At 45.0% G+C, this 12,537-nt stretch overlaps 1 protein-coding gene across 1 annotated transcript in view; it reads left to right on the forward strand.

Moving 5' to 3' along the window:
• The first annotated feature begins 381 nt into the window (after nt 1-381).
• Nucleotides 382-12,537, forward strand: part of MKLN1 (muskelin 1) — a 168,204-nt gene continuing 156,048 nt past the window's right edge. The window contains exon 1 of the mRNA XM_030215980.1: nt 382-491. Within this exon, the coding sequence (XP_030071840.1) occupies nt 403-491 (89 nt within the window). The 5' untranslated portion in view covers nt 382-402. The remainder of the gene's footprint in view (nt 492-12,537) is intronic.

Raw genomic sequence — 12,537 nt, forward strand, 5'->3', positions numbered from 1 at the left:
GTGAAGACTAAATATAAATGCTACCAACAATAAAGAACGCCGACGAGGACGCAGCAGCAAGCCCGTAGGTTTTGCTTGCTTTGTTTTGAGTGCACTAGATAGATGACGGCTGCGCGGAGACGAGGAGAAACAAAGGCTAACCTTAGAGGCTTCGACATTTTGACGTCACCCCGCCTCCTCCTCGCTCGCGCCTCGCGCTCGTCGCTGACCTGGGCCTGACCCCACCCCCCCCCCGTGTCACACTCCGCTCTTAGCAGTCAACAGAGAGACGGGAAAGCGATAACCCCGCCTCCTCCTCCTCCTTCTCTCTGTGCAGTGCGCGCGGCTCCTTTAAGAGCCAGGGCCCCGCCCCTTCCCTGTTCCCTCCGCGCGCTCGCGCTCGCGGCGCTTCCTGCTGACAAGATGGCGGCGGCGTCGTCGGCGTTGGAGAGCGGCGTCCTGGCCTACACGGTGCACAAGTGGAGCTCCTTCTCCTCCACCTACCTGCCCGAGTGAGTTAAAGGCGCCTCTCTCTGCCCGTCTCAGTCCTAAAGCGCTTAAACTGTGAATTTAGCCCGTGACTATGTTTGAAAAGGGCCATTTCTCCCCCTGCCGTAGTTAAAGCTTCTTTTGCAGGATTTACAGAGTCTGGGCCCTGCCTCCTCCTCCTCCTCCTCCTCAAGACCGGTGGTGGGGATGGAAAAGTGAGGGGGGCGTATGAGCCCATACGTCATGCGCCCTCCCTGCCCATCTTCAAGTCCTTACTCAAGGCCCATCTCTTCTCCCTTGCTTTTGGCGCCTAACCACCTTCCCCATTCCTGTTACCTACACTGACTACGTAGTCTGTTACCGTTAGATTGTAAGCTCTCTTGAGCAGGGACTGTCCCTCCCCGTGTTTAAACTTGTACAGCGCTGCGTAACCCTGGCAGCGCTATAGAAATGCTAAGTAGTAGTAGTAGCAGTGTTGACATAAGCGCAAGGGCAGGTGGTTGTTGTTGTTTTTTTTTTAAAGTGATGAAGCCAAGTGGACGCCACAGGGCAAAATCCAGAGTCTTGTTCAGTGGTGTGCTGGAGCAGAGCCGGTTGTTAAGTTTTGAAGCATTTGGGGAGCCCTCCATGGCTACTTTAACAACTGGCTCCCAAAATGTGGGCTTGGGCCCCCTGCTGAATTCTCTTTTACTTTGCTGGTGGGGATGCTGAGCCCTTCCAACCAAGTAAATAGACTACTGCTGCTCCCCTGCTCCTTGTTTCCAGCTCTGAGCAGCAGGCTGGGACTTCTCGAGCATGCTGCTCAGAGCAAGACGTTGGGAGTGGTGGCAGTCCATTTAGTGGCTGCCAGTAAAGGTATGCCTAGTGTGCCCGCACGAAGGGAGGAGAGAGAGGCAAGTGTTGCTCCCCCCCCCGGCCCTTCCAACTGCAGAGCTGGCTACGTCCGGAGAAAGAGCCTGTTGTTAAAAATTTACCAGCACACCCCTGGTCTTGTTCCTTGCGACACTTTCGTGGAGCGTGCAACCCACTGGTGCCCATCGATTTTGCTGTTAGTGAGACAGGTTACCAGAGGTCAGTTGACTGGATGGATCCTTTGGGCCGAAAGTGGCTTCTGAAACTGGGGGGCGGGGCTCTCGGTTCATTTTTAATTAAGAAGCCACTTTTTTTTTTTTTTGGAGAAGAAGGTATGCAACCAAAACGATGTGCAGTAATAAGTGCATTAAGTAACACCAGGATGAAGTCTAGTATGGTGCTCGATTAGCTGCTCTTACTTGTGTATGGTGTACAGCGCTGCATATGCTTGCTTTTATATTCCTTCCACATGTCCTTGTAATGCTTTTCATAATGTAAGTAGTTATGATCATCACAATTTATAATACTCTTCCTACATTTCCTTGTTTTTACTGTATTCTTTACCATGTAAGATGCTTTCTTTTACTATGTAAGCCGCACTGGACCTGCTGTATGTGGGAAAGAGCGGGGTACAAATGTAATAAATAAAAATATAGAAATGCTAAGTAGTAGTAGTACATCCTGCTGCCCTCAAAATATGATCCACTAAACATATTCTTGGCTGTAGGATTGAGAGCATAAACTACTCTTTAAACATTGTGCTCATGTTAGTGTTTTAAGGCGCACAAGTTTTTTTTGTAAATTTTATTGAGTGGAAAGTAGTGGTCTGCAATTTTGCATTACTGACCGTGGGTCATTCTAGAGAATGCCATGAGGCCGTTCATCCTAGATACTTTTTGTGATTGCTCGTTCAAAATTCAGTATAAATGTTGCAGTGGAATCTGTTTTATATCTGGTGAAAAGGGGTATGTACTTATTATTAGCATTTGTATAGCGCTACCAGACGCACGCTGCCCTGAACACAGTGACTTATGTTGAACTAAGTCACAATAACCTTAAACTTTCCTATTTGGCTATATTATCTTGATTGTTTTGCAACCAATAAATAAGTTAAAGTGGATAAATGTTGTCATACATTTTGGGTTTTCATCAAGTACTGGTTTCACTACTGAGTTTTGTGTTTGTTGTTCATGTAGTGGATGTAACTACTAGCCTGAGTGATCAAGGCAAGAAATGTCTTCAGCATGGGGTGTGTTTTTAAATTATATATTATAATATAGATAATATATAATTAAAAAAAATATATAATCTATATATGATCTAATCTAGTTGCGTTAAAGGTTACTGGATGAAGCATTACTAAGGAAAGTCAGAGCTAAGAGCTGAACAGTGAGCAGCTGTTCTGCATGAATTATAGATTGAAAGTATCAGCTAGGGGTAAGTAAGTAAAAATTAGGAATGCTTTTATGATGGTTCTTGACAAATTGTGTTTACCTAAATTGATTTAAAGTAATTCTTATTACCTATGAAGAATTGGTGGTCTCACTAGTCAACATCTCAAGGGCAATGTCTGTAAATGAGTTAGTATTGTGCATACCATGGTGGTAATGAACCTCACTCCTAAGCAGGGTATGTATGGTGATGGTGGTGTTTCTGTGTCTATAAAACAGTAGTTTTAATGTTTGAACAAATATAGTGAAATGAGCTCTCACATCATTTATTAGTTATGTTTTTAAGCAAAAGCATCATATGAAATATTGGAAAATTTTTAAAAAGCAATAAATGAGACCAGTATTCAGAGTAATAAGAGATGAGAACTTGGCCCAAATATGAAAAGGGCTAGCACTGAATTATGTGATTGTATTTCAGCAGGCAAATAATTTAGAAAACTGAATTCAAATGTTTTGTTCAACCATATTTTTCAGTTTATGAAATGCACTGCTTGTAGAAATTTTTACAGACCATCATGTGAATCTATTAGAAATAATTGATGCTGGTTACAATGACCTTTTAGAAGGGAATTAACTTTTGAGTTACATTGTAATTGGTTAACAGACAGGCTTTTCTGAAACAAATGCCAACTTGTATGTCATTCATATCCTCATAAACTATTTTGACCTTTTTGCTGTCCTGAGATTACAGAAACATACCATTTTCTATTCTTCTCTTTTTAAACTCAAATCTTCAAAATGAAGGGGTTGTGGGGAAGCAAAGCTTCCTCCAACTCTTTTTGGTCTTCTAGATCAATTGCAGCCAGCTTCTACTAAGATCTGATAGCCTAAACCTCTACTAATTTGGGGGTGATGTTTCCCCATTTTATAACCTCCCATTTAGGTCAGCCATCATAACAAGTTATTGGTGAGGGGGAGGGAGGATTACTGTAGGGTGCAGCTTCTTCCAGAGTCCAGTACATGTGTACCCTGTGTCTACTAGGTGTTGATTGGTCAAGGTACTTTCTATCACAGATTAGTATCCTCTGTTTATTCCACACTTATGAATGCCACCATTTTGGTCCCCACCACCTGTACTGGAAGAGCATTCCAGGCATCCACCACCATTGCCGTGAAAACGTATTTCACGGTGTTGCTTTTAAATTTCCCTCTTTACAGCTTCATTTCATGTTCTCTAGCCCCACAGTTTTCTGGTCTTTGGAAAAGGGTTGTGTGCATGGTAATGACATCTGCGTTAATTGTAAGTCACAGTCCTTGTCCGTTCCACGCCTACTTCAAAATTAGCTGAATGCAACAGTTAGTGTATCATGCATTAAACAACTGCTTGTAATAATCATAAAATGGTAAGAGTTCAGGTGGCCTACTAGAGGACATGGTAGAAGTCAGTACTTAGCAGATTTTTGGAGTGATATGGAGGTCAGTGATAGAAAAACTGTTGAAAATTCAGGTAAAAGACTGTATGGTTGTGGTGGTGGGGTTGAGGGGTGGACTTGTAGGGTGAGGAGCTGATGTCCTGGAGGAAAGGAGAAACAGGGGTGATACGATACAGACATTCAAATATTTGAAAAGTATTAATCCGCAAACGAACCTTTTCCGGAGATGTGAAGGAGGTAGAACGAGAGGACATGAAATGAGATTGAAGGGGGGCAGGCTCAAGAAAAATGTCAGGAAGTATTTTTTCACGGAGAGAGTGGTGGATGCTTGGAATGCCCTCCCGCGGGAGGTGGTGGAAATGAAAACGGTAACAGAATTCAAGCACACGTGGGATAAACATAAAGGAATCCTGTTCAGAAGAAATGGATCCTGAGGAGCTTAGCTGAGATTGGGTGGCAGAGCCAGTGGTGGGAGGCGGGGATAGTACTGGGCAGACTTATACGGTCTGCGCCAGAGCCGGTGGTGGGAGGCAGGGGATAGTGCTGGGCAGAATTATACGGTCTGCGCCAGAGCCGGTGGTGGGAGGCAGGGCTTGTGGTTGGGAGGCAGGGATAATGCTGGGCAGACTTACACGGTCTGTGCCCTGAAAAGGACAGGTACAAATCAAGGTAAGGTATACTCATAAAGGAGCACATATGAGTTTATCTTGTTGGGCAGACTGGATGGATCATGCAGATCTTTTTTTTGCCGTCATCTACTATGTTACTATGATGACGAACTAAGTATGGAAACTTGTATACTCATTCATCCAAAATGATAGAATTGAATTGCATCTGGACAGACTTGGAGGCATATTTTCAAAGCACTTAGCCTTCCAAAGTTCCATAGGTTTCTGTGGAACTTTGGAAGGCTAAGTGCTTTGAAAATATGCCTCTTGGTGGGTAATTTTGGTCTTTTCCCCATCATATCCAGTGTTATAAAGTAGGATTTGCAATACTGCTGCAAGAAATGGTTAACCAGTTTTTGACCCAGTCAGTTACTTTGAGTGCCCCCGGTATGGGACCTAAAGTGACTGGGTCAAAGACTGGAGGAGAGAGAGGGGTAGTGGCAAATGGAGCTTGCTCTGAGGATAGGGATGTTATCAGTGGTGTGCTGCGGGGATCGGTATCGGGCCGGCTCTCTAACATCTTTGTGAGCGATGTTGCTGCAGGACTGTCTGGTAGGGTCTGTCTCTTTGCAGATGATACCAAACTTTGTAATAGGGTGGACACCCTGGAGGGTGTATAAGGAAGTATCTGGTGAAGCTCGAAAAATGGTCCAAAAATTGGCAATTTAAGATTAATGTAGTTTAATGATGACAGTGCGCAGGGTTCGTCTTCCATCCTGAAATCTGCCGATCCGATGTGCCCGCTCCAAACAGATCTTGCCCGCATTATCAGACAGCGCAATTTCAGCAGCTAACCACGTTTCCAGCACCGAGCCGAGCATGTGGTCTTTGATAGTTTCTGGCAGCCCTACTAGCCTGAGATTGCTGCACCTCGATCTGTTTTCGAGGTCATCAATTTTTGCTGTCAGCACCTCTACTGTAGCTTCCAACGCGCTGGTTTGCCGCGTTGCGGGGCCTATAGTGTCTTCCACTGCTGAGACTCTGTTTTCCAGCTCTCCCGTTCTGCTGACTGTGTCTGTAAGGAAGGAGCGCTTCGAGCGCCGAGTTTTGTTCGCAGAGCTTATCTAATTTTGGCGCCATTGCAGCCCCCATAGCCTCCGTGAGCTGTCTTAGTTGTTCTTCTGTGAATGGCGCACTTCCGCCCGATGCTAGGCCTTCGCCCTCGGCGCTCAGCGTCTTCACTTTTTCCTTTTCTTTTCTTGCGCTTCTACTTGCCATATTTTTAGCGGGCGTGCCCAAATATTTTTCCATGAAGGTTCACCTGATATTCAAAGTCTCTTAAGTGCTGTCCCGTTTTGATTTGTTTTATGTTTAAATCTTTTTATTAATAGTAACAGAACTGATACAGAGTATGCTTTGAAAAGAGACCATTACAAATTATCAATGCCATAACTCCAGTCACTATACAAATTTTCCATTTTATCCCCCCTCCCCCTCTAATTACGTTTCAACAAGTGTTATTGGTGATGTAACAAAAAATGCTTCCCACAAGTTCAGTATACAAAGGATCGAAAACCTTAAACAAAGCAGTCTAAACAAGAGCTGACTTTTACCTCATTGATAAGCTTTGTGACATGTATGAACAGACCCTCCCCCTTCCCCCTCCCATTACTTTAATTGTTAACGATTTTTATTGATGATTCATCCTGTCAAACATAAACCAATAAATTCACTCACTGTGTAAACATTCAGTCATAACACAAGTGTACATCTGCATCAAATCTTACATCATCTTCCTTATTTCACAGTTTCCCCTCCTTCCCTCACCCCCCTCCTCATTTGTCCCTTTATCTATGGCTACTAATTTCATGGTATTGATACTATCAATGTCTATTACAGGTATTAACCAGTCCAAAGCCCGCATCAGCTTAATGTTAGTACATAAGTACATAAGTACATAAGTACATAAGTAGTGCCATACTGGGAAAGACCAAAGGTCCATCTAGCCCAGCATCCTGTCACCGACAGTGGCCAATCCAGGTCAAGGGCACCTGGCACGCTCCCCAAACGTAAAAACATTCCAGACAAGTTGTACCTAAAAATGAGGAATTTTTCCAGTCCATTTAATAGCGGTCTATGGACTTGTCCTTTAGGAATCTATCTAACCCCTTTTTAAACTCCGTCAAGCTAACCGCCCGTACCACGTTCTCCGGCAATGAATTCCAGAGTCTAATTACACGTTGGGTGAAGAAAAATTTTCTCCGATTCGTTTTAAATTTACCACACTGTAGCTTCAACTCATGCCCTCTAGTCCTAGTATTTTTGGATAGCGTGAACAGTCGCTTCACATCCACCCGATCCATTCCACTCATTATTTTATACACTTCTATCATATCTCCCCTCAGCCGTCTCTTCTCCAAGCTGAAAAGCCCTAGCCTTCTCAGCCTCTGTTCATAGGAAAGTCGTCCCATCCCCACTATCATTTTCGTCGCCCTTCGCTGTACCTTTTCCAATTCTACTATATCTTTTTTGAGATACGGAGACCAGTACTGAACACAATACTCCAGGTGCGGTCGCACCATGGAGCGATACAACGGCATTATAACATCCGCACACCTGGACTCCATACCCTTCTTAATAACACCCAACATTCTATTCGCTTTCCTAGCCGCAGCAGCACACTGAGCAGAAGGTTTCAGCGTATCATCGACGACGACACCCAGATCCCTTTCTTGATCCGTAACTCCTAACGCGGAACCTTGCAAGACGTAGCTATAATTCGGGTTCCTCTTACCCACATGCATCACTTTGCACTTGTCAACATTGAACTTCATCTGCCACTTGCACGCCCATTCTCCCAGTCTCGCAAGGTCCTCCTGTAATCGTTCACATTCCTCCTGCGACTTGACGACCCTGAATAATTTTGTGTCATCGGCGAATTTAATTACCTCACTAGTTATTCCCATCTCTAGGTCATTTATAAATACATTAAAAAGCAACGGACCCAGCACAGACCCCTGCGGGACCCCACTAACTACCCTCCTCCACTGAGAATACTGGCCACGCAATCCTACTCTCTGCTTCCTATCTTTCAACCAGTTCTTAATCCATAATAATACCCTACCTCCGATTCCATGACTCTGCAATTTCTTCAGGAGTCTTTCGTGCGGCACTTTGTCAAACGCCTTCTGAAAATCCAGATATACAATATCAACCGGCTCCCCATTGTCCACATGTTTGCTTACCCCCTCAAAAAAATGCATTAGATTGGTGAGGCAAGACTGTTGCACTGTCTAGGGCGGTCCCAATTTGTTAAGCACTGCACTTCTAGCCTTGTGGGAGATATGTTGTAAATAGTTAGACCATATCTTAACAAATATTTTCCTTTTCTTCGGAGCGCCGTACACCTCCCTGGCCTCCCAGAGCATTAACTCGTGTAGCCTGTTTCTCCAGTACCAAAAGGATGGAGGTTCGGCCTGCAACCAATGTTTAAGTATACATTTTTTCCCCACTGCGTAGGCCTTGCACAAAAATAGCTCCTGATCTTTATCAGAAATCCCATACGCATTTCTTTTATTCAAAAGCACTCCCCTCCATGAGGGTAGCAATGTCCCAAAAGTTGTTCGAAATATGTCTGCAACATTTTCCAAAAGTGTTTTATACTAGCACATCGCCAAAATGCGTGTAAAAATGTGTTATTGTCTTCATGGCACTTTGGGCATTGTACATCTGTTATCCATCCTGCCTTTACTGCTTGTGATTGCGATATGTATCCCCTGTGAATTACCCTGTATTGACTCTCCTGTAGTTCCGCCCCTCCCACTTGTCCCGGGATATCTTTTATCAATTTTGCAAAATCGATACCTCTCAGCGCATATCCCAGATCTTTACTCCATAACTTTTCAACTGTCTCATAGACACGGGGGGGGGCCTAAGGGTCTCCAACACTTTGTGTAAACTCGATATGGACACCTGCCCATGCACGTCCCCTTTCAAAAAATCACGAATCTTAGATCCCAACCTCGTGCCCAGAGCAGTTTGGTCCATACTGAACCAATAGTGATGGAATTGCTGATATGTGTAATGATCCTTAGCGTTTAGAGAGAGTCTCTGCCTCATGTCATTAAAACTATACAGAACCCCCTCTTCATTCATTAAGTGTTCTAGTAAGGTAATACCCTGTGCCGACCATCTCTCAAATAACCCCTTTTCCAGCCCTGGTAGGAAGTCTCCATTCCCACACAGTTTTGATTTATTTTAATTAAGCTGCATTTAGTGAGCAGGGGCCTCGGAGATCACAGAATCACGTCTTCTCTGTTTCAGAGCATCACGTGACCCCCCCCCCCCCCCGCAATATGTATACTATAATAATTATATTGGAGGACAGAAGAGACTAATAACAGTTACAACTACTCCTCTTGACAATTGTAACAACTTTCAAAAGAATTCCCTTTAAACATCAAGTAAGTAAACAGCAACAGAGTTTGATAATAATAGGGAGGAAAAAGCCTCCGAACCCCATCTTCACTCTGCATAGTGACAAGAATTGATAGTCACCAGGGTTGCCAGGTGGAAAATTTTTTTCCAGCCCAAAGGAGCCCAAAATCCAGCCCAAAACCCGCCCAAACTCAAACCCCGCCCCTGACACCCCCGCCCCCGCGTCATCACCCCCGCCCCTGCCGTCATCGGCCCCGCCTCCCCTGTCATCGGCCCCGCCTCCCCCGTCATTGGCCCCGCCTCCCCGTCACTAACCCCGCCTCCCCGTCACTAACCCCGCCTCCCACGTCACTAACCCCGCCTCCCACGTCACTAACCCCGCCCAGAAACGTCATTAACCCCGCCCACCGCGGCCGAAAAAGCCTGCGAAAAAACCACCCCGAAGCCAAAAAGGAGCCCAAAAAACCGCAACCCGCCGCGGGCAAAAATTTCCCGCGGCGGGTCGCGGAAAACCGCCCAATTGGGCGGTAAAACCGCCCACCTGGCAACACTGATAGTCACCTCACAGACATTAAAAATCCCTCTCTATTAAAACTATTTAGCCTCTGTGCAATGCAGATTTACTGGTAACCAACACAAATTATTTGAGCAAGTGACTTATCTTTAAAGCAAAGTGCTTAAAAATTTGCTGTAGACTATGACCAAAATTTCACCTGTGGCTGTTTGAAGGTGTCAAGGATCCATTAGTCTAAAAAAACATAGACATAACAATGCATAGCAATGTCCAACTTAAAAAAAAAACCATGCAAAATAAATTAGTACTTAAATGTGCCAGTAATCTAGACAAAAACCACTTAAAATATTGCTTAAAAGGTCAAGTATTTCCACTGCTTCATTTACAGCGTCGCCGGGTTCCCCAAACATGGCCACAGGATGCCTTCTTATTTGAAGCTGAAAGTAATGTCATTTCCTGTAACGGAATTCAAACATGCGTGGGATAAACATAAAGGAATCCTGCTCAGAAGGAAGGGATCCCCAGAAGCTTAGCCGGTGGTGGGAGGGGGGGCTGGTGGTTGGGGGGCGGGGATAGTGCTGGGCAGACTTATATGGTCTGTGCCCTGAAAAAGACAGGTACAAATCAAGGTAAGGTATACACAAAAAATGGCACGTGAGTTTATCTTGTTGGGCGGACTGGATGGACCGTGCAGGTCTTTTTCTGCTGTCATCTACTATGTTACTACTAGCCGTTGAGCCCGTGAAAACGGGCTACTTTTGGAATGGGGGGGGTTTCCGAGAGAGTCTTTTACACTCAATCTCTGGTTTAGTTATTCAGGGTTTAAATCAAAGATCATTGTTTTCTTTGTAATAAAAGCTTCGATTGATTTGTCACGCCATCCCCTGATGCAGCCCTTGAGAGGGCGAAACCTGGCTGTGTCGGGCTTCTAAATATTTGTATTTTATGCTTTTATGTGGTGAATAAAATTGGATCTTTTTATCTTGGGTCTGCTGGTTTGTTGCCATGCTTATTCATGATACAACGTTCTACTATCGGAGCTAGTCCTCTCTCATGGTTAAGACAGCTTTTATGTTCAGCTATTTGTGTCTTAAATGGGTGTGTTGTCTGCCCTATATAAAGCTACAGGGAGGGGCAAATGATCACATAAATTAGAAAATCAGTGTACTATGTAGTCGATTGTTTCAATAAAAATCTCCTGTGAGAAACCAGGTCTATGAACCAAGTGTGTAACTCCAAAGATATTTCACATATTTTGCATTGATTGAGAGAGTAGTGGATGCTTGGAATGCCCTCCTGCGGGAGGTGGTGGAAATGAAAACTGTAACGGAATTCAAACATGTGTGGGATAAACATAAAGGAATCCTGTTCAGAAGGAATGGATCCTCAGGAGCTTAGCCGAGATTGGGTGGCAGAGCCGGTGGTGGGAGGCGGGGATAGTGCTGGGCAGACTTATACGGTCTGTGCCAGAGCCGATGGTTGGGAGGCGGGGATAGTGCTGGGCAGACTTATACGGTGTGTGCCAGAGCCGGTGGTTGGGAGGTGGGGATAGTGCTGGGCAGACTTATACGGTGTGTGCCAGAGCCGGTGGTGGGAGGCGAGGTTGGTGGTTGGGAGGCGGGGACAGTGCTGGGCAGACTTATACGGTCTGTGCCAGAGCCGGTGGTTGGGAGGCGGGGATAGTTCTGGGCAGACTTATATGGTCTGTGCCGTGAAGAGGACAGGTACAAATCAAGGTCGGGTATACACAAAAAGTAGCACATATGAGTTTATCTTGTTGGGCAGACTGGATGGACCGTGCAGGTCTTTTTCTGCTGTCATCTATATGATTGCATTTCAAATGTCCTGATGAATTATGCATAAGACTGACACTTGCTGATCTAAGAAGGACTTAATATTTCTTTTAAATTTTAGGGTTTCCGAGCCCCCCCCCCCCGGAGTCGCCGCCGCCCCGAGCAGCACTGTAAACTTACATCAGCACGCAGCAGCAGGCACATCAGCAAAGCTGCCGTTGGGCTTCCTTCTCTGCCTGTGTCCTGCCCTCGTGTGATGTAACGTCCAAAAATCTGTTTTTCTCAGCCACTTCATTTTATGCTTTGGATCATTGTGCATAATTCAATTATGCTTCCACTCATGAACACATGACCAGAAATTCTCCATAAGTATTTTGTGGTACAGTGCAGATTTTATGGTTCCTTCAATAATGGCAAGTTTTCCAGTTTTTGAGATCCCCATGTCACACTATCACCATCATGTTTGACTGTTGATATAAGATTGATATTTTCTTTATGCCAGACATAATGGGATCTGTGTTGTCCAAAGAATTCCACTTTTGATTCATCTGTCCATAGGACATTTTCCCAAATGGCTAAGGGCCATCCAGGTGTGTTCTTGCAAATGTAAGGCAAGCATTAATGTTACTCTTGGATAGCAGCAGTTTCCACCTTGCTGCTCACCCCAAATCCCATGTTTGCCCAATCTCTTATCATGGTGCCATGAAAGCTGAACTTAGATTACATAGCTTCCCACTATCCAAGAACCTGTGGGATAGTTGTGTCCATCAACCAGCAGGTGGAGATAGAGAATTGAAAACTGAACTGAGACATCTTTCTCTTGGCATCCAGTCCAGTTCCTCAGTATTTTCTATCATCAGCAGGTGGGATGGACACACTTTCAGCCTTTGGTTCAGAGTTATTTGCTCCTGGTCCAGTTGGTGTACTGGTCCCCAGTTGAGCTGTGCAGGGGGCTTGAGTCTGCAGAGTCCTATCTGGAGAAATTTGGATGTCTTGTTGAGTCTGGAGCATCGTGGGACTTCCCTAAGGCCTGGTCTGGTT

This window comes from Microcaecilia unicolor, chromosome 10 (assembly GCF_901765095.1).
Source record: "Microcaecilia unicolor chromosome 10, aMicUni1.1, whole genome shotgun sequence".
Classification (NCBI taxonomy): domain Eukaryota; kingdom Metazoa; phylum Chordata; class Amphibia; order Gymnophiona; family Siphonopidae; genus Microcaecilia; species Microcaecilia unicolor.